The 22,851-nt window shown below is 36.8% G+C and overlaps 2 protein-coding genes and 1 pseudogene across 2 annotated transcripts; all 3 read right to left on the bottom strand.

Annotated features, from left to right (window-relative positions):
• Positions 1-1,713: 1,713 nt before the first annotated feature.
• LOC142610511 (putative UPF0481 protein At3g02645) lies at positions 1,714-4,390 on the bottom strand (annotated as a pseudogene).
• Positions 4,391-6,842: 2,452 nt separating this feature from the next.
• Positions 6,843-8,658, bottom strand: LOC142621777 (putative UPF0481 protein At3g02645). The gene has a single exon (XM_075795136.1). It carries the CDS (start codon positions 8,537-8,539, stop codon positions 6,923-6,925), a length of 1,617 nt encoding a protein of 538 aa, XP_075651251.1. The 5' UTR covers positions 8,540-8,658; the 3' UTR covers positions 6,843-6,922.
• Positions 8,659-20,209: 11,551 nt separating this feature from the next.
• On the bottom strand, positions 20,210-21,794 carry LOC142622328 (uncharacterized). Its single transcript, XM_075795781.1, has 2 exons — positions 21,675-21,794; positions 20,210-20,551 (listed from the first exon to the last, which is right to left on the bottom strand). The coding sequence occupies exons 1-2, from the start codon at positions 21,792-21,794 to the stop codon at positions 20,210-20,212; spliced, it is 462 nt and encodes a 153-aa protein (XP_075651896.1).
• Between the last annotated feature and the right edge of the window lie 1,057 nt (positions 21,795-22,851).

Raw genomic sequence — 22,851 nt, 5'->3', positions numbered from 1 at the left:
TTGATCACTTTGAAATTTTATAAGCATGAAAAATATATGAAGATAATGTAATCTAACGGTGGATTTATCAAAATTCACATCGAATTAAGAAATATAGAGTTGGGTTCAAGTTACACGTGATGTAACTCTAAAAAATGTTACATCACCCAATAACTTTTTATTAAATTCATATTTTGAAAATCCAACCATTGGATTACATGTTCTATATGTTCTTAACATGCATGCCAATTTTCATGCCAATTGGATGTAATTTACCATTTAATCTATAAGCTCATATTTTATGCATTATTTTAATTAGAAGAAATTTTTATTCACTTTTGAGAGAGAGAGAGAGAGTACAAAATGCTGAAATTCTTGAATTTTGAGCTACCATTTTGAAGTTGAAAGTGCTATAATTCTTTTATGAGTACAATTGTTTAGAACATAAGGACAGAACTTTCTTATATAGGATGTATATTAAAGGTTTTTTTTTAGTCTGTAAACAAAAGGTTCATCTAAAGAGTACAAAGTGCTATATGTTTATAAGTTTTTTTTTTCTTTGAATTTTAGAATAACTTTTATCTCAAAATTTTTTTTTTTTTTAGGAAGGTCAATCGTGGCCATTGCAAATAATTTAGTGTTATTAAGGGCATATTTTTAACCCACACAAAAAAAAACTTTTTGCAAGGGATTTTTATTGTCCCTCGGAAATAATTTGGTGGGAAAATTTCCCTCCAAAATTTTTGACATTTTAATGATTATTTGTGAAGGTTAATCCTAGCTCTCGCAAATAATTTAGTATTAGTGACGGCTTTTTTTTTAACCGTCACAAATAATACACTTTTTGCGAGAGATTTTTAATTGTCCCTCGCAAATAATATAGAGGGAAAATTTCCCTCCAAAATATTAGTATTTGTGACGACTATAACACATAATTGCGACAGCTTTTCTTATTGGTCACAAATATTTCACATTTTACCAAGTATTTGCGAGGGCTTTATTTTGCCTTCACAAATAAGATTTTTTGAGAGGGCTTTTTGGATCCGTCAAAAATTCTTGGTCGCTAATAGGCATTTTTTTTGTAGTGAACTCCTTGTAAGTGCCATTGTGACCAAAGCCCATCATTCTTTGTTATTTAAACATCATTAGAACCTAGATTTCAAGCCCACTCTTTACAAAATTCATTGTAAAAGGGCTTTTCAAGCCCACTCCCTTTTGATTGTGGGTCCGGGTTCGAATTGTGTCCTTACAATAATAATAATAATAATAATTTTGTGTAAAATATAAGACATATTAGTCAAAATGCAGTGACTATAAATTTAAAAAAAAATGGCGTGAAAATTTAAAAACTAATAAACACTAAAAGTGTCGTGACTTTTTTTTCCTTTCTAAACAGGTGACATTTTTTTTAGGAATAATTACAATATTTTGATAACTCTGGTGGCATGATTTCACTAAAAAAATAGCAAGATTATGTTAATAATGAAATAGCAACTATAAGTCTTTTATGAGGAATCAATGGGGGCATGTGCCCTATCTCGCACCCTGGCTTTGCAATAACTAAATGAAAATTCTCATATGGTATATATACTAGAGATCTTATTTTCAAAAGGAATGATTTTTTGTTGTTGTTGCATTTAATTGTGTTTTAGTGAATACAATAAGAATTGGTAACACATGTTGCTCACATGCAGCCAGTCAAATACACTAGGCAACAACAGAGAGTGCAAAAATTCATAGGGTGGCCAACAATTTGGAACAATTGTACATAGAACAAGCAGCCTGCAGAGTAGACAACAATATTAGAACGTTAGCTACTAAAAATGTAAGACATGGCCATGAACCAAAGATATACTTCTTCATGAAACCAGTCATCTTGTTCCTCCAACACCCCGAATAACAAGCATTTGCAGCTTCAATGGCCTTGTCTAGAATTGGAACTTTTGTTACCCTCACAGACTTGGTCATTCCATTCCAAAGCATTGCTACTTCTTCATTGCTTTTGAGCCGGTTCAAGATGATCCCGGCCTCTCAAAGAATCTTCACATCCTCCTCAGTATCAATTATTCCATTCATCAATACTGTGTAGCGTGTAAAAACCATCACGTCTGGTGCAACACATGCCTCATAGGCGACGAGGTTCCTTAAAACAACCTCAGAGTTGCCATCCAAATGAATAACTGGAAGGTAAAATGTACCTGAAGACTTGTCAAAATTTATAGTCCCCAAGCCACCCTTTGATGGACGAAATTTAACACCAATTTTAAGAAGCTGTGTCACGCTAGGAATTTCAATCTCTTCTACTTTTGGGCTTTCATCTTTCATCTCATTAGATACGCTTAGCGCATCTTTGGCCACAGCCTTAGCTGACAAGATGAGATTGGTTATATCACTCTTGTTCTTAAGATTACATATATAGGAAATGATTATAAATGGCAGTGTAACTAAAAGCTTCACTGCCTTTGAGTTGAAAATCTTAATGACAAGGCGGAGCGGGGCCAAGTTAATATAACATAGTGCTTTCAAGATGGATTGGAAGCAGCCAATCGCTTTATCTTCTTTTGGCTTTTCCTGCTCAGAATTATCAGCTACAAGTTGCAATTTTGGTGCAACCATGTTGTAGAGAAGCTCTAGCAAATGGGATTTGGTGAAGCATTCTTCTTCGAAATTTTGCTCATTGATGCACTTTATGGGCGACAGACGTTTGCAAAAACCAATTAGCATTGTTGCTAATACTTCGTCATGATCTTCACGAGTATAAAAACTGTGGACTTCTCTGAGCAAAAATAAAGGGATTTGGTTTTCTAGCATGATAATATCTGATAGGCCAAGAATGTATTGACCCATTGTGATAAATTAATTGATTAATTAGCCAAGTTTATTAATTAATCAAATTAACATGCAATGTACGTTGCAACACAAACAAATCACCAACTAAAATAAAATGCAGTGGAAAATAAAGTTAACAAAGTAATTTGTTTTTGAATGGGGAAAACCTCCAAGAGGCAAAAACTCCACCGGGTGATTTTAAGGTCATTACTCTTGAGAATTCACTATTATCACAACAAACAGTTACAAGTAAAGAAATTCTAGTACTTTATACCAACTTACAGTTGAACCCTTACCCCAATACCCAATTGGACTTGTTCTGTAGTAATAATCTCTCATTTTAATGCACGGCTCCTAGTACTTGACTAGCCAATAGATGTGCAAATTCCAATATGCGACTTAATCACCAATTTGAGAATTATGTTGGCTGCAAAGTTCTTCAGTTCATCACATGATGAAGATTGCGAAGTTGCTTGGTCACAGAACCCTATGGTGGAAAAACACAGCAACTTCTTCAAGAGAAAGAAGAACTAGGGAAAACTAAGTTTTCGGTCACAATTTGCATGAAAAATGCTTTGCTTCACTTTTGTGCAATTGTGCAACCTGTGACTACCCTTAAAATAATCCTTATATATGTTTAGTGTTGTGAGAAAAGAAAGCCCAAATACATACTCATGGATTGGAATGAAATCATAACTGAAAATCTGATTTTCATAATTTTCGATAGATACCCTATCTGTAGAGCACCTGTCGAGTTTTGAGTTTAAACGAGTTTTTAAATCTCGATAGATACTAGTTGTCGAGCTAACTGTCGAGCTTTAAAAACCAGCACTTCATCACTTTATTCTTGGACAAACATGCATGGTTTTAACACACTTGAATTGAAACTTTGTTCATTGAAGCATTAAACACATCCTAGATCTACCCAATTACAAGTAAAGTGCGTTTTGTCAAAAGATTAACCAATACATGATGACATATATTCTTAACATGAATCACATATGTCATAACAATATCCCTTAGCACTGTATGGTGTGCTGTTTTCCTATGCGTGTGGTCGATCAAATGCGCCATCCTAGAAGTTATTCGCATAGGCGAGTCTTCCATTTTTGTGGAGTAGGTTTGGAGGTACTCCAACAAGAAGGAAGCATCAATGCACAACATCCAAGAGAGTGTTTCTTGGTCGAATTCCAAGAACCTATAATAATAAGCACGGATGCAACTATCACTTTCCGCGACTTGGTCGGATGCAACTATCACTTTCCGCGATTTGGTTAACCAAGTCGCGGAATTTGATTTCTTTGAGATTCTTTTGCAATCTCATAACTGAAGTGAGCTTGTAGTGTTCCATTTCGATAAGTTCGAGCCGGTGGTAATGGTATGGGACAAGGGCTATAAGTTGTGGAATGTATGCTTTTGGTTTGAAAGAGAGTAGAGTTTTGGGTACGCTGAAGATGCTAATAAGAACACCTTCATCATTGTCTTGAAGGCCTTCCTCTAGGGCTCGACTTATCTATATGACCCATTCTTGGTCATGACTTATAAGTATAGATGATTCACTGGCTTTTAGCTCAGAGTACATGGTCTCTTCGAAGTAAGGGAAAATTGCTATTTGCTGGTGAAATTGCAATGTTTTACTTTGAAATGAGAGAGAAGTGTAAATGTGTTTTTTTCTTCTTTCTTTTGTTGGAGTGTGTGAGGTTTCAGTTGCTTCTCTTTCTAATTAAGGACTGTCTAGCCCGGCACCTATTTATAACGGGTTGGACTCAAGAGTAGGCTAGGCACCTATTTATAATGGGTTGGCCTCAAGAGTGTGAACTGTGAACAAGTGAAGAAGCAAAATATTGTTTGGTTTGAGATTATGACAGATTTTCCACATGCATGCTATTTCTATTTGCTTTCCTTTGTCACAATGATCTAACAAGTAAATATTGTCAGATTCAGCGAAATGGCTCCCACTTTGTTTTATTTAAATTTTTTTTTAAGATAACTCTCAAATTTTGAAGAATGCGAGTGTCACACAACATAGGGAAATCATGTTTTATATATATTGGATGAAGGGAAATCGTGTTATATACATCAACATGAGTTTCGTGCCAAGTAATGCTAAAATCACATTCAGCAAAAAAAAAAAAAAAAATCACATAATTTTTTTCACAATTTGTTAAGATAATAAATTGTGATCTAAACAATGCTATTTTTGCATATATGTATTAGAAAGGTTAATTTAATTATTATCTCAATTTTTTTTTTCTAGGTTATTACGAATTGCCTAAAAGAGATAATAATTTCTCTATCAAAGATGAATTGTTTCATTATTTATAAGCAAACATTTGACTTTTCCCCATTGCCCAAACCGTGTAAAAACCTACCTCATATTGTAGAATATATGCGACAAATGTTTTTTGTCGTGACGTTTGTGCATGTTTTCATCATGGTCCGTCTCCAAAAGTGTCAGCTATATCACGAACAAAACTACCCTCATTGGTAGTTTCCTCTTGCCATACTTTTCTATATTCTCTAATTTATACAAAAATTCAACATTGCTGTCAGCTTCTCTTTATTTCCTTGTAGTTTTCATCGTCGTTTTGTAGGTTTGTTTGATGTTCATGGTACAAAGATTCCCGTGATAGCGTTTGAACTTTGAATGAATTTGTGGTATATACTCTCTTTCAGTATCACACGTTGGGAAATTGTCTCATATTCTAATTGTGATTTAAAAAGTCAATTATGTTTCTTAGTTAAAAAAAAGAAAATTTAATTTGGGTTTCTGTGGAAGAAAATATTATTCCTTGGTGTGGAAGGAAAGTTTGTCTATTCCTTTTTAAAGAGGTAATGTATTTCTAGTCCAAAAGGAAATATGAAAAAAGTCTTATAAATAGATAGTGCTACAACGAATTTAATAGCTTTAGCCCAAGGGTCCTCCTTATGGGAAGAGGGAAAATAGAGCATGAAACCAAGAGAGAAAAAATGGATTTTCACTTGGGAAGAATGCAAGAGAAAGGAGAGAGCAATATATTGCCGGAAAATAGCCAAGGAAGAGTGAGCAAGGTCATTGTGGATAAGATAAAGGGTCATTGGTGACATTAACTAAATGAAAATTCTCATCTGGTATATTAGTATACATAGTAGAGGTATTAATTTCAAAAGGAATGATTTTTTTTTTTGGCTGTATTTAATTGTGTTTTAGTGAATACAATAAGAACTGGTAACACATGTTATTAGGTTCTAAGAATTTAGGATCTAAATGTATTAGAATTTCAATATATGTAATATTGGTAAACCATGATAAAAACTTAGAGTCTAGATATAGGCTGCTCAAAGTGTATTTATGTATAAAGTAGGAATCGAGTAATTGCAGGAAATTACTATTCAAATTCTACGAGACTCAATCGATTGAAAATTAGACTCGATCAATCGAAACTTGTGCAGATTGTTTTTCTGTAGCATTTTTCAACTCAGCCCAAGCTTGTTTGATGTGTAGGGTTTTATGTTTTATGTCTCATATAAAAAGAAAAACCCTAGCCACGTTTTAGAGGTTGTTGATATGCTATATGTGTGAATCTCTTGTGAGATCTAAAGGTGTTTACCTTCATACATATTTAGGGTTTTCAAGATCAAGATTGATGTCGAGAACTTGGTGACCTCTTCAAATGCTGTTTCAAGAGCTTAAAGAAAAACACAAGTGGGTATACTTGTGGTGCTGTGGATCTAAGAAAGTAATAGTCCGTGGACTCGGAGCTGTCACGTGGTCGTGGTAGTAAGTTTTCTACTTAAAGTAGCATTAGGATGTTAGTGGTCTAAATCCTTTTGTAAAACTTCAATTCTTTCAAAGTTGATCTGTTTTACCTTGAAGATAGTTAAGTTAAATCTTTCCTAGATTTTTTACCGATTTGATTTTCCTGAGTTATCATATCGTGTGTTTTTTATATTTCCACATTGCTTTACATGATATGATTTGAATGTGTTAACTTAGATCTGAATAATTTATCTAAGTAATCACTTGGCTAAATAACTAGGTTAAACAACTGATGTTTTAAAGAGTCTAAAAGTATACACATGTTGCTCACATGCAGCCAGTCAAATACACTAGGCAACAATAGAGTGTAAAAATTCATAGGGTGGCCAACACTTTGGAACAATTGTACATAGAACAAGCAGTCTGCAGAGTAGACAGCAATATTAGAATGTTAGCTGCTAAAAATGTAAGACATGGCCATGAACCAAAGATATACTTCTTGAAACCAGTCATCTTGTTCCTCCAACACCCCGAATAACTAGCATTTGCAGCTTCAATGGCCTTGTCTAGAATTGGAACTTTTGTTACCCTCACAGACTTGGTCATTCCATTCCAAAGCATCGCTACTTCTTCATCGCTTTTGAGCCGGTTCAAGATGATCCCAGCCTCTCGAAGAATCTTCACATCCTCCTCAGTATCAATAATTCCATTCATCAATTCCGTGTAGCGTGTAAAAATCATCACGTCCGGTGCAATACATGCCTCATAGGCGACGAGGTTCCTTAAAACAACCTCAGAGTTGCCATCCAAATGAATAACTGGAAGGTAAAATGTACCTGAACATTTGTCAAAATTTATAGTCCCCAAGCCACCCTTTGATGGACGAAATTTAACACCATTTTTATGAAGCTGTGTCACGCTAGGAATTGCAATCTCTTCTACTAAAGGGCTTTCATCTTTCGTCTCATTAGATGCGCTTTGCGCGTCTTCGGCCACAGCCTCAGCTGACGAGATGAGATTGGTTATATCACTCTTGTTCTTAAGTTTACATAGATAGGAGATGATTATAAATGGTAGTGTAACTAAAAGCTTCACTGCCTTTGAATTGAAAATCTTAATGAGAAGGCGGAGCGGGGCCAAGTTAATATAACATAGTGATTTCAAGATGGATTGGAAGCAGTCAATCTTTTTGTCTTCTTTTGGCTTTTCCTGCTCAGAATTATCAGCTACAAGTTGCAATTTCGGTGCAACCATGCAGTAGAGAAGCTCGAGCAAGTGGGATTTGGTGAAACATTCTTCTTTGAAATGTTGCTCGTTGATGCACTCTATGGGCGACAGATGTTTGCAAAAACCAATTAGCATTGTTGCTAATACTTCGTCATGATCTTCGCAGGGATAAAAACTGTGGACTTCTCTGAGCAAAAATAAAGGGATTTGGTTTTCTAGCATGATAATATCCCTAAGGACTGCATGGTGTGTCGTTTTCCTATGCGTGTGGTCAATTAAATGCGCCATCTTAGAAGTTATTCGCATAAGCGAGTCTTCCATTTTTGTGGAGTAGGTTTGGAGGTACTCCAACAATAAGGAAGCATCAATGGACAACATCCAAGAGAGTGTTTCTTGGTCGAATTCCAAGAACCTATGATAACAAGCACGGATGCAGCTATCACTTTCCGCGATTTGGTTAACCAAGTCGCGGAATTTGATTTCTTTGAGGTTCTTTTGCAATCTCATAGCTGAAGTGAGCTTGTAGCGCTCCATCTCGAGCAGTTCGAGCCGGTGGTGATGGTATGGGCCAAGGGCTACAAGTTGTGGAATGTATGCTTCTGGTTTGAAAGAGAATAGGGTTTTGGGTACGCTAAAGATGCTAACAGGAACACCTTCATCATTGTCTTGAAGGCCTTCCTCTAGGGCTCGACTTATCTGTATGACCCATTCTTGGTCATGACTTATAGGTATAGATGATTCACTGGGTTTTAGCTCAGAGTACATGGTCTCTTCAGAGGTGGGGAAAATTGCTATTTGCTGGTGTTTTACTTTGAAATGACAGAAAGAACAGTGTGAATGTGTTTTTTTCTTCTTTCTTTTGTTGGACTATGTGAGGTTTTAGTTGCTTCTCTTTCTAATTGAAGACTGTCTAGCTAGGCACCTATTTATAATGGTTTGGACTCAAGAGTATGAACAAGTGAAGAAGCAAAATGTTTTGTTTGTGATTATAACATATTTTCCACGTGCAACCTATTTCTATTAATTTGCTTTCCTCTGTCATGATGATCTGGCAAGTAAATATTGGCAGATTCAGTCAAATAGGTCAGACTTTGTTTTATTTAAATTTTGTTTTTAAGATAACTCTCAAATTTTGAAGAATGAGTGTCACGCAACATAGGGAAATCATGTTTTATATATATTGGATGAAGGGAAATCATGTTATATAGCAAAGCAAATTTCGTGCCAAGTAATGCTAAATTCACATAACTTTTTTTCACAATTTGTTAAGGTAACAAATTGTGATCCAAGCAATACTATTTTTGCATATATGTATAAGAAAGTTTAATTTATTTGTTATCTCAATTTTTTTTTCTAGGTTATTACGAATTGCCTAGAAGAGATAATAATTTCTCTGTCAAGGATGAATTGTTTCATTATTTATAAGCAAACATATTTGACTTTTCCCCATTGCCCAAACCGAGTGAAAACCAACCTTTCGTATGGTAGTATGTATGGGACAAATGCTTTTGGTCGTGTTCGAGCATGTTTTTCATGTTTTTCTACAGAATTCTCTAGTTTACCCAATAATTCAAGATTGTTGTCAGCTTCTCTTTATTTCCATGAAGTTTTCATCGTCGTTTTGTTGGTTTGATTGACGTACACGGCACAAATATAATCCAGTGATAGCGAGTTTATCTGTTTAACATGTTAATGACTAACTTGTTTATATCTTGGTTTTTTGTTATTTTCAATCATGCAAGAAATGAATGAGTTATTTTTCATTTTCTTTTTCTTTTGTTATGGTTTTATTATTTAGGTTGCGTTTGGATAGATTATATTTAACAACTTATTTTACTATTTAGTTTGATTTTGCTACTATTCATGGGTGTCGTTGCACTTTTTGGTACTATTTATGAGTCTTACGGTACTATTTCAACTAACTTTTAACTTTTTCTACATTATTTTCAACAAAAAATTTTCAATTTCAGATAAATATGTTGTTCCCAAATGGACCCTTAATATATGATAAATAGTTGAACTATATTGTACTGGTCATCGACTCATAGTAGCCTAGACCAATATTAGATTGGTTGTGGTAGCTGCATAACATCCCACTGGTAACTTAACCTCTAAAGTTAGTCTATGAAATGTAGATTAGTTATTTCCATATAATTTTCCTTTTAGATTGTAATTAGAACATACAGTTTTTAAATCTTTTTTATTGAACTTTATCTAGGATTAAAACCTTATAATTTATTTTCTTTTGACATTTTATGTAATTTTAAGTATTTATTAATTTATAAGAGTTTCTTCATTTTTCTTGTACTTAATTAACGATTCCATGTAAGTCCCTAAATTATTGGAAAACAATATTGACAATTGAATCTCCACTTATGGGTTCCAGTTAGTTCAACTGGTAAAATCTCTGATGGTTGTACAAGAGATTTGGGGTTCAATCCCCACCTACACCAAAAACTGATTGGTGTCTTGGTCTGATGATAAAGAGTTATCATCAGGAGTAAACGTCATAGGTTGAAACTCTCTCTCAAAAAAAAATCGCCACCTTGAAATTCATAATTAGAGTATCCATTCTTTTGTCTAAGTGGTCTTATCAGGTTGCAAATCTTAGGTCATCCCAAACAAAAATCTTTTACCCTAGCTTTATATAAAAAAATTAATCTTACAAAAATAAAATTATGGGTATAGTATGTAGATGCAATCGAATCTCCTACTATACACGTCTCATTAATCAAGTATTAAAAAACAAAAATTAAGATTCATTTGCAAAAAATAAATTTCTCTACTCTAGTAAAGTTTGCTATTGATTTGATCATGGAGTACCAGTATACTACCGTGTTTTTAGCCATGCGTGAAAATGAAACTTAACATTACTTTTTTTTTTTTGGTAGAAAAAACTTAATATTGACTAGTTGGTTATTGCACATTGATTTTGTTGCTTATTGAAACAGATTTCTCATTGCTCATTGACTAGTTGCTTATTACAAATTTCTCATTTCTCATTGCTTATTACTCATTAACTAGTTGTTTGGACTAGGACCTTATTGTTCATTGGTTATTATAGCTAAGAACCATCTATTATACGCGTCTCATAAAGAAAGTTTTCAAACCATCAGGTATGAAAATTTTGCTTTATTCATAGGGAGAAAAACATTTATAATCTTAATGCTTAAATTTGTCATAGGATTGAGCTTTGCCCTGTGTGATAGTGAGTGTATACATGCCATGTATGAATTTTAACTAAATAAATCAATTTCGCACCGAAAGCCGTTCCAGTTTGGTAAGATGAACAATATATTTTGATATTGGTTATACCAGTGTACCGTTTTGAGATTATCGTTATTTATATATTTCTATATATGTACATGTGTTTATATTTATTTATGTAAGCATGAATTTATCAATTTATATGTTTATGTTTATCAACATAAACTTTAAAATCCAAATATTTATAAGCCTAAATATTAGCTTAGGCACATTAACCTAGTATATTAGCTTAAGTAACATAACATTTTTTTCAAATTTTTAATTTTTTATATTGTACAGCCTGCAAAAAAATGTTATCATTCTCCTTAGCCAAATCTATTACAATTTCATAAAATAATGATTAGTAATCTTAAACTCAAAGGATTGGGGTCAGAAAAAGTTTCAATCAAATAAAAGACTTGAGGGTGCTTTGTGAGAAAACTTCCTTTTGATTCACTATTTTCTAGTATATCTTAGGTTTTTCCTGTGAGATTTCTGTGTGTTTTGAATATGTACCATGTAAGACTTTTTATACTTGGAAAAATGGGGTTTGGAATGGTTCCCAGACGATGTGGGATTCATTTCAAATCTCAGTCATTATTGCAGAAAACTTTTATTTCTTATACTTCTGAAACCCTAGCTGCATACGCAAGAATGTGTCTGCGTACGCATGCTTTAGCTTGCGTAAGTAGGCCGTGACTCACGTACTCATGCAGAGGGCCACTTTGGTCATTTAATTTTCCAAAAATAGATTTTTGCTAGTTTAAAAGATTATATTTTCTATTTTAGCACTCCTCGAGTCAATTTAATATCTGATTGTACTCTAAATTGGCCTTGGCCCTTAGAGTTCGAGCAACATTGGAGAACGGGGGCCCGAGTTGTAAGGGGTACAAAATACGGTGTCTACAATGGTATCATTGTACGTGACCATGAGGGTATCATGCTTGTTGCCTTAAGCAAACACTTACCACTGCCATTGGGGCTGCTCAAAGCAGAAGCCAAAGCGATGGACGAAGCTGCCTCATTTGCTATGGACATCGGCTTACAAGAAGCTATATTTGAAACCGACTGTGCAGTGCTTGCAGGGGCCCTCTTAGACACGACACAAACGCCTATCACATCAAGAATATCATAGCAGGCATCCACCTTATGCTATTGACCTTCAGACAATACCACGCACTGCATGTACAAAGACAAGACAACAAACCAGCTCATACTTTGGCTCAACACGCCAAAGGAATTAACAACTTTGTATCGTGGATAGAAGAAACACCTTCTTTTGTTGACTCTCTTGTATTTCAGGATGCTTTGTTTTTCCAATAATTAATAAAGTTACGTATTTCTCATAAAAAAATGTCACTCATTTTGTTTGTCTAAATAACAATAGCTGACAGTATAAATAAATTTATCTTATTCAGCAAAAAATAAAAAATAAAAGGCAAAATCGAATTTATGGTATTTAATTAGTGCTGAGTGTACTAACTTAGGAATATTTGTTATCCAAAACAAAATCAGAATCTGATTTGCAATTCATTTTCGCTCTTTCTGTTGATCTTTTTTTGAATAAATGATTTCATCGAAGGAAATTAAAGAAATAAAACACAAACCAAATACAAGGATAAGAGCTAAAAAGTGTCCAGTACACACTCTTTAACTATGTTATTCCATTATATATGGACATGGGTATTGCACAGTGTTATATTATTGAAGGGTCTAGATTGAAAGTCATAAAGAAACTTTCAATCTAAATTCTTGAATAAAAAAATTTGAAAAGAGTAAAAAGAAAAAAAGTAAAAAAATCTGTGAGCAAATTGCACTGTGCAATATACTGATCTCAATGTTTTACCTTGTTAATTTACGGTTGTCTATAATTTCACATAAACTCCCCATTTTCTTTTTAACACTCACACTCAACCACGTTAAAATTATGACAAATCCAATTGTCGCACAACATTGGGTCTTAGATTTTCTCACTAATCATGATGCTAACAATGTTACGTATAGTACTTGACAGTTGACATTGCAGACTACATGACATGACTACGAGCAGAGAGAGTTAGGTTATAGGGACCCATTTTGGACTTAAAAGCTCAGGATGAGTACGTACGTACCTCAAATCCGCCGCCTGATAGTCCCCTATTCTTGAATGGCATCTTTCTTTTACTGGAAAGAAGAATGAAAAAGAATAACCCACAGTTTGGATTTTAATTTTTTAATTTTGTTTTACTACAAAATAAATAAGGAAGCCAGCTTCAAATTCGTATGTAGCTTTTCTTTCATATGAAAAGCTCTAGACAATTACTTCAAGAATTATATTTTCTTTGTTCTTAGTAATTAGACATCAAACATACTAATTGTTGGTTTTGCTGGACCTGGACGGAGTTGATATGATTCTGATTTCTAAACATTGGTTTATTTAGGCACCCATTATAATGGATTAGGACTTAGGACCTGTGACATAGAGTGTGTATATATAATGAGGAACGACATAGGAGTATATATTTACTACATATAATATAAGGAAAAGAAAACCCAGGAAAAAAATGAGTTTTTTCTTCTTTGCTTCTACTCCAAGAATCTGACAAGAAACTACGTGCTCAAGCAGTTCTGTTTGCATTCAAAAGAATTCAAAACGATGACCTAGCTAGTAGAAATGATAAAAACTTAGAAAAAGTGACCGAATGGAATTGATTACATATACCCATGCACATTTGTCTGGTATAAATAAGCACCCAATTTATGTTTGCTTGCAAAGAAGAAAAAATGCTCGAGACTCGAGAGAAAGGAAGTGATGCATGAAGCCATGTTATTTATTTATTTATTTTGAAAGGGCAGGTGGGGTATTTTATATTTGATTTTTCTATGATTGGATTTTTTTTTTATATGAAACTATTTCTGTGCAATGCATGACTTAATGATTAAGAGTAATATATAATTTTAAAGAAAGTATTCTAATAATATAATTAATATTTAATAATAAAATAAATCTTATAAATAAAAAATACTCTAAATTACATCATCAATACACATCGTGTAATTTTTTTTTTATAAGGGTGATAGTATATCATAAAATAATTAATGAATTATTCTTATAATTTCTTGAAATTTTTAATAATTAGGATTTAATGGGAGTAGTATTTTATTTTACTTTTTTAAAACAAAAAATAAATTTTTACTTAAAGTCAGTGGTGGAGCCAGGATTTCAATTTGAGGGGCAAATTAAAAGGAAATATAAAAAATAAAAAAAACCTAAAATATACTAATTGATACTAAAAACAAAATAAATAAACAATTGTAAACAAATGTGTAATTTTCATACAAAATCTACATAATTTCAAATAGATTTTGACCTAGACTCATTATTATGTTTAAGGGCAAAACTTAGGTACAGTACCTTACATGCAGTTCCTTAAGCACACCTTTTAAAATTTAGCCATGTGTTCAACTTATCCAACTCAGCAAACACGGCGTTACACCACTGTTTAATGTTGACAACAAAATAAAATCCACCAAATTCGTTGATAGGATTACCCAAGAAAAAACTGGCCACCTTAACTCAGCGTTGTTGTCGACATTGGCATATGGTGGAGAAACTTGTTGAACACAAATCTTAACAAAATAAATGGCCACCATAATCCACAGTTCTAGACTTGCCACTCCCAACCCAAGGGCATATTTAGTAAATAATGTTTCCCATGGCCATCAATTCAAATTCGGATTTTTTGCAAACCAACCAACGCTATAGATATTAGATAAAACAAAATATCCAAACAGATCAGGCACCGGTATTGTTGTCTTCTTCAAGATTTTTACTCCCTGCAGCTAGTTTTTATTTTATTTTTGTTTGTGTTAAAAAATAATAATATATATATATATATAAATAAAAATTAAAAAAAAAAAAAACTCCTCAAAAAATTGAGTTTCTTTGGGGCTACAGTGGTCGCTCTAATATCTACATCTTTCTTTTTACAAAAGGTCAAAAGCTCACTTGTAATTCCAAATCTTAGGGCTTTATCAAATCCAGTTTTGAGAAAGACACTAATGGTACTCATGTGTTGATGTGAGGCAGTGGGTTCATTTTGTATTAGTGTCCAGTGGTTCCTCAACCACGTGAAGCAGATTCATGGAGGGCTGCCTTGTGGCGGTTCGGTTCTGCTGAGCCAGAGAGGTTGGGTTCTAGGGTTTTTCTCGTGGGTTTTCTAATGCAACTAAGGGGAAAAAATAGTAAAAATAGAAAAGCAAAGAGATGTTAATGATGTTCGGTTGAATTATTTAAATAGACACGTGTCTAAATTTTAAAAGGGATACCTAAGAAACTGCATATTGTATCTAAGTTTTGCCCTATGCTTAACTATAACATATTGCATATCATTAAAAACAAAAAAAATCAATTCATAGTTTTTAACGATTGAAGTAAAATATCGATTTAAATATATTAAGTTTAGACATCTAATTTAATTCCTTAAATAAATTGAGAAAAACAAATTAATTTAAAGGTTTTAAGAGTGTATATAACAACATACATGCAAAGTTGTATTCACATTGCACTACATTGATTGTTTTTAAAAATTTGGCTTCAAAGTAATTAAGAAAAGGCTGATCTTCTTAATTGAATGAACAACTTTTTCCAATACAAGCTAGCCTGAGGAGGCCACAGTTACGTAAGAAATATTACTGTTCACTCTTTTTTCTCTCAATGTTCTTCTTGTTTTTTCTCTATATCTTGGTACTTGTGTCTCAATCCTTTTCTCTACAAACCCTTATTTTCTTATATACTTCTCCTTTCCTCATATCTCAACCATCCATCCCTACCTAACTAGCCTCCTCTCATGACACTTATCTCTTTCTACATCTGAAGAAGGTGGTGGAAGGAATCTGCTTAGCTGTAACTTGCATTGTTCAGGTCACTTCCTCATCAATGCAGCTAATAAAGCTGTTGCCCACCATTTAATGCGGAGGCAACAAATTACTCCAAACTAGAAACTTCCCCTATGATCTCTAATTCTCTCTCATCAGATCCCTCCACCCACTTGGAACGTCTCAGAGTCTCTTTGACCCATCCCTTCCTCTCCCCGGGCAACCTTCCTTCTCAGGCCCGTGGCCCGTGGCATCCCCCCACCAATACTGCAACTCTTCAACTTCATCCTTGGTCCTCGGGCACTCACAATAGCCCTCTAAAAATTTTGCTATTAACCCTGAGGTAAAAGCAAAGTTTTAGTTATACAAGCAAACTATATACATGCCACGTGCATTCCCACGTGGTAAAGTTCTTTCATCTATCTCCAGCATGCTCCTGATGCTTCAGAATCCACAATCTCACATTTATGGCGTCAGGTGGCTGCCTGTCTCCCCACTGTCTACAGCCCGATCAAGATCCTACGATCCTTATTTTCCCTCATTTATGGGGGAGAAAATTACTGCCCACTTTTTACTCCTATATAAGGAGAATTTGGGGCTGGCTGAAGTTCATTTACGCATTCTGACAATTTGGGTTGAAGCAACCTCTCGAGGAGAATCCTTTTTCTTTGCTCGTAGGTGTGTTCATTCTCTTATTTCTATTCTTGCATTTGTTTACTCTTTTATACCATAAAACTTCATGGGTAGATACGCTAAGGTAGTGGATATTCCCGAGGCTAAGGCTATCTTTAGGGCACAATATAGGATTCCCAACAATGTTGAAATCCGACATTGTGAATACGATGAATGATTGGTCTTGAACAAACCTCTTGAATCCGTGGTCATTCCAATGATTGCCTTCATTGAAGACAGGATGAAACTTCCTATGGGAAGGGTTACTAGGGACTATCTAATAAACTATAGGTTAGACCCACCCAATGCTCCCCAAATGTCTTTATGGTCCTCAGGTGTGTAGATATGCTAAATAGGAAAATATGGACCAACTTTACTTGGCATGACAAAAGCTGGGTATATAACTGCCAAAAAGGGGAAAAAACTAAATATTACATCAAATGTAGAGTCCCCTCTGTCAGGTTAATCTCCTTCCTACCTAACTCAAGCAAGGGTATGAACGAGGACTTTCTCATCGTCTTGGAGATTGGCACGATAGAATACATTGTCCCATCCAAGAAGGGGAACCAGGTAGGGTTCCCGAGGACCATAAATACACATAAGATGTTACCTAATTTCATTAGTATGAAAATCCTCTTTCTTTTTTTCTTTCTTTTTTTCTCATAACTCTTATTGTTTTCCTTGGCAGACGAATACCACACCACCCTAGCCAAACATCTAGTGAACTTCATGGACTTGAACTGGATTCTCAGGTCAAAGATCTTCTTACACAAGGACAGCCAACTCCGAGCTGCTCACGTCATCCTTGGATACAAGCCCTCCACCAAACGTTTCCAAAGCCCGAAGAATATTATTAAAGTCAAGGACTCCCATTTAGCTTTTATTGAAGTAGTCTTCCTAGGATTCCTACCATCCGAACCTCCTTTAGAGGGAACTCAAGAAACCCAAATCCCGGCCTTACTAGTTGCTAGGCTCCCACAAGAACCCCCCTTCCCCTCAAACGACGAAGCTAAGGAACCCACACCAGACCTTGTCCAGCAAGAAGTGAGGAATAAGGACTTCAAGGTCTTCTACCAACAAGAAGACCCCGAAGACACTTCTAGCACTTTACACCACCCGCTACGCCCTGCCAAAATCAGTTTTAGCCAAGAGGGGACCAACATTCCTGAAAGGATGGGTTTTGAAGAGAAAACTCTTGCCTTACTCACCCTGCTTACAGCCCATGCTGGGGGCTCTTTCCCAGCCGTGGCGGTGGTGCCCCAACCACCCACTCCTGCCGTGACACATGCATCTTCCGTTGATGCTGCAGAGAAGAAGAGGAAGAGAGCCCAATAAGGCAAGGGTACCGAAGGTGCCGAGAAGGGAGAAGTAACCTACTCCTTACACCAGCCCCCATCCAAGGAGGCCCGAACAAGCAAAGGCCTATAGAAGAAAATCTCCTATATTGGAACCTCTAAAGAGGTGGAGGGAAACCGCCGGCCCAAGCCTTCTATTTGGAGGCCTATATCCACCCTGAGCTCAAGTAGTCCCGTGCTGAGTGATGCCAACTTAATGGACCATGAAAAAGGTAATTCAGGCCTGGTAGTAGAGTGTTTAGAGAAAGCTCTCTGCCTACTTGAGGACATGCAGGAGCTTAGGTCTTTCGGGAAACGTGAAGTCTTCTTATCTTTGAAACAAGACCTAGCAAAGGTACATAACTATCCCTCTTTCCTTACTCATTGAAACCATTCATGCATGAAAGCTAATTAGTACAAATCTTGCAATCTATCCAAGCCGCCTTTATGGCTAAGGAGTGGGTGGACCATGCGCTGGACCAGGCCAGGCAGGCTGAAGGCAAGCTGGCAGCAGCTGAAAGAGCCTACATAGAGGTGGACAAGAAGCTGAAAGATTCTCTTGCCCACCTGGCCGAGGTTGAGAGGGCCAAGAAAAATGCTGAGCTACCCTAGCCAACTACAAGAAATAGGCTGTAGAGTGCCTAGAGGCCCAGAGGAAGGCTGAGAAGAAACAGGCACTCAACATGGTGGAGCTAAAGCAACTACAGAAGTAGTTAGAGGCTAAGGACGCCGAGAAGGCGAAGGCTGAATAGGCGGCCTATGATGTGGGCATGACTAAGACAGCTGAAAGTCTTACTGCCCAACTCAGGGTTGTCGCTCTGGCCTTCTACCTAGAGGTGTAGGGTCAAGCCCTAACTGCAGCCGGGGTCAGCGATGAGTCAGGGCTTAGGGCTCTTGACAGGGTGTACTACCCTCTTACCCTATGCCTGGCCCCTAGCTCCTCCCAGCCTTCCTCGGATCCTAGCTCCACCCCTGCCCCCTCTTCAGCCCAACCTGCTTCTACTTCGCTTGTTACCCCAACTAAGGATAAAGAGAAAGAACAGCCCCCTCCAACCAAAGTGGTGGAGGTGGAGAAGGTTGAGGCAACAGAAGTGGCCCCACTGAAGAAGAAGAAGAAGAAGAAGAAGAAGAAGAAGAAGAAGAAGAAGAAGAAGAAAGAGAAGGAGCAGGAGAAAAATAGGGGAAAAGAAAAAGATGCATCGGCATACGTCAGCCTTAGACTAGGAAATACATAGCCAATTTTGTAATTAGGCTCAAGTATTGCTAGTGCATTATTTTTCTTTCCATTTTACTCTATCATTAATGAAAAAAGTTAAATTTCATTTTATGCTTTTTCAACTGTTTAACTTGTACTTACCAATTTACACTTAACATCATACTTTTTTTTTGGTAACAAATACAAAAAATTGACCTATAACTCACTTATTAAACACTTCTTATCACCTCATTCAATCTGGAATGACTTGTAATAAAATTAATAGACTGACTCGTAGAACTTAGGAGAAATTCCAACCAACACTTACCTAAAATTGGACTTGGAATCTTAAAGCAAATCCATTGGCGCTGATCCTTAAACCTGAGGAAATACTCAAGGCCCTTAGCTCTACTATTCGCTTTAGACAGCCTTTTGCGTGGATCAACTTGTTCCCCATCTATGACTCGGAGAGCCACATCAGGCCCTAATTCTAGTCAAAACTTAGAATTTTTCAAGTAATGTTAATTTACCCTACGCTTGTGACCCAAGGAGCCAAACAAGGCCTAGGTTCTGTTTAACACTTAGAATTTTTCAAGCAATGTTAATTTACCCTAGGCTTATGACTCGAGGAGCCGAACAAGGCCGAGGTTCTATTTAACACTTAAAATTTTTCAAGCAATGTTAATTTACCCTAAGCTTGTGACCCGAGGGGCCGAACAAGGCCTAAATTTTGTTTAACATTTAGAATTCTTCATAAACTGATTACTTCAGCAAACACATCTGCAATAAGACACAACTAATCAAGATATGAGTGGCAAAGGAATTCATAACATTAATAATAATAATAATAATAACGTTGTAAATTGTTTACATTCCAAGGACGAGGAATTACATTTTCATCCAAATCTTCTAAGTAATAAGCCTCAATGCCAGCAATGGAAGTGATCCTATATGGCCCTTCCTAGTTGGGGCCCAGTTTTCCCCAGACAGGGTTCTTTACTGTCCCCACCACTTTCCTCAAGACCAGGTCCCCTAGAGCTAATGGCCTCGACTTCACCCCCTTATCATACCCTTGCTTAAGTTTCTATTGGTAATGTGTCATCTTTACCGTTGCCACCTCTCTCTCCATTCCTAGGCCACATCCAGGCTATCTAGGAGTAAACAGTTGTTCTCTTCAACATTGAACTGATTAGTTCTCAAAGTTGGGAATCCAGACTCAAGAGGGATTACCGCCTCTGCCCCATAAGTGATTAAAAAAGGAGTCTCCCCTGTTAATCTTCGGAGTGTAGTATGATAAGTCCACAATACATGGGGCAATTCATTCACCCATTTTCCTTTAGCGTCGTCTAACCTTTTCTTCAACCCCGATACTATAACCTTATTAGTGGCCTCGGCCTCTCCATTCCCCTGAGGATAGGACAGCGTAGAATACCTGTTCCTAATCCCTAACTCCCCACAATATCTTCGGAATACCTTTTGTCAAATTGAAGACCATTATGCGAGATCAGAATGCGAGAAACTCCAAACGTTGTGACAATATTCCTTCAGATGAACCTCTTAGCATTCATGTCCCTAATATTAGCAAGTGGCTCAACCTCCACCCACTTAGTAAAGTAGTCTATGTCGACGAGAAGCCATCTTCGGTTCCCCATAACTCGGGAAAATGGTCCCACTATATCCAAGCCCTATTGAGCGAACGGCTAAGGGCTAGATAAAGGATTTAGGGCTCCCCCTAACTGATGAATATTTAGAGCATACCTTTGACATTGGTCACACTTCTTCGCATAATCTTGGGAGGTTCTTTGCTTGTTAGGCCACCAATATCCCTAGGTGGGGACTCTATACGCCAAAGATCTACCCCCTGTGTGACTCTCACATATGCCTTCATGCAGCTCTTCCAACAAAGGCTCCACTGCCTTAGGATGTACACACAATAAATATGGTCCTAAGTAAGAACGCTTGTACACCTTCTGCTCTTCAGATAGCCAATAGCAAGGAGCATTTCTATGCACTTTTTCTGCCTCACACTTGTCCTCGGGCAGCAATCCTGCTTCAGAAAGGCCACTATGGGGTCTATCCAGCTCATCCCCCCTTGAAGGTCATACACCCCGACCAAGGATACCCTTGTGAGACTGGAGCTATTCATATCTTCAAAAACAACAGCCCTAGGAAGACTTGACCCCAGAGAAGTGGCTAACATTGCCAAAGAATCTGCATAAGAGTTCTGCCCCCTAGGGATTTGCTTCAAAACAAAACTCTTAAACTGAGCCCGGGCATGTTGTACCTTAGCAAGATACCCCTACATCCTCTCATCCCGAGCTTCAAACTCTCCGTTAACCTGGTCCACCACCAACCCAGAATCAAAATACAACTCCATCGTATCTCCACTTAGTTGTCTGACCATAACTACCCCTACCAACAGAGCCTTGTACTCGGCCTCGTTGTTGGTAGCTAGGAAACTCAATAGCAAGGATTTCTCCATTATCATCTTTTTGGGAGTGATTAACACAATCCCTACCCTTGCTCCCTTTCACTTAGATGCTCCGTCTGTATAAACCTCCCAAGGGAGAATAACGATGGTCGGTGTGACCATTACCCCTGATGCCTTTTCTTCCTTCTCTATTGTACCCTCGGTGAACTTCGCCACAAAGTCTGCTAGGATTTGCCCTTTTATGGCAGTTCGAGGCTTATACTTGACATCATAGGCTCCAAGCATGGTACCTATTTAGCAATTCTGCCCGTATAATTTGATTTCCTTAAAAGAGCCTGCAAAGGGAGCTCGGTGAGCACCACCACGGTGTGAGCCTGAAAGTAGTGGGGAAGCTTCCTCGTGGCATGCACTATAGCTAACACTGCCATCTCTAAGGGTAGATAGCGTGTCTCAGCCAAGGACTTACTGATATAGTAGACAGGCCTCTGGATCCCATTCTCATTTCTGATCAAGACGGGACTGATAGCATAATCTGTGACTGCTAGGTATGCATACAATACTTCCTCTTTCTCGTGCCTAGAGAGTATTGGAGGACTTGAAAAATACTACTTAAATCCTCAAAAGCCGTTACACACTCCTCGATCCACCGAAAATCCTTCCACTTGTGAAGAAGTTGGAAAAAGGGACGACACCTGTCCGTAGACCGAGAGATGAATCTATTTAAGGCTGCTGCCATTCCGATTAATTTCCTCGTTGGGATTTTGAGGAGGATGCAAACTGTTAATAGCCTTAATCTACTTGGGGTTGACCTCAATCCTACGGTGAGTAATCATATAGCCTAAAAATTTGCCCGAGCTGATCCCAAAGTATACTTAGAAGCGTTCAAGCACAACTTATGCTCTCTCAAAATAGAGAATGTCTGCCCTAAATCGGCCAAATGCTCTCCTACCTGCTTGCTCTTTACTACCATGTCATCAATATATGCCTCCATATTCCTCACAATCTACGATTCAAACATTCGCGTTACCATTCTCTGATACGTGAATCCTGCATTCTTGAGGCCGAAGGGCATCACTTAATAATGGTAGTTCCCATTAGGAGCACGAAAGGCTGTCTTCTCTTGATTAGGTAATGACAGGGGTATTTGATGGTAACCTTGGAAGGCATCCAAGAAACTCATTCGAGTGTGTCCCACCGTGACATCCACTAACTGGTCAATTCTAGCAATGAGGAAGGGGTATTGTGGGCAAAATTTATTTAAATCAGTGAAGTCCATACAGACTCACCACTTACCATTCTTCTTCTTAACCACCACAGTGTTGGCCAACCACTCGGGATAGAA

The sequence above is a fragment of the Castanea sativa genome, chromosome 1 (genome assembly GCF_040712315.1).
Source record: "Castanea sativa cultivar Marrone di Chiusa Pesio chromosome 1, ASM4071231v1".
Lineage (NCBI taxonomy): Eukaryota > Viridiplantae > Streptophyta > Magnoliopsida > Fagales > Fagaceae > Castanea > Castanea sativa.
This window is presented reverse-complemented; position numbering and strand designations above follow the sequence as displayed.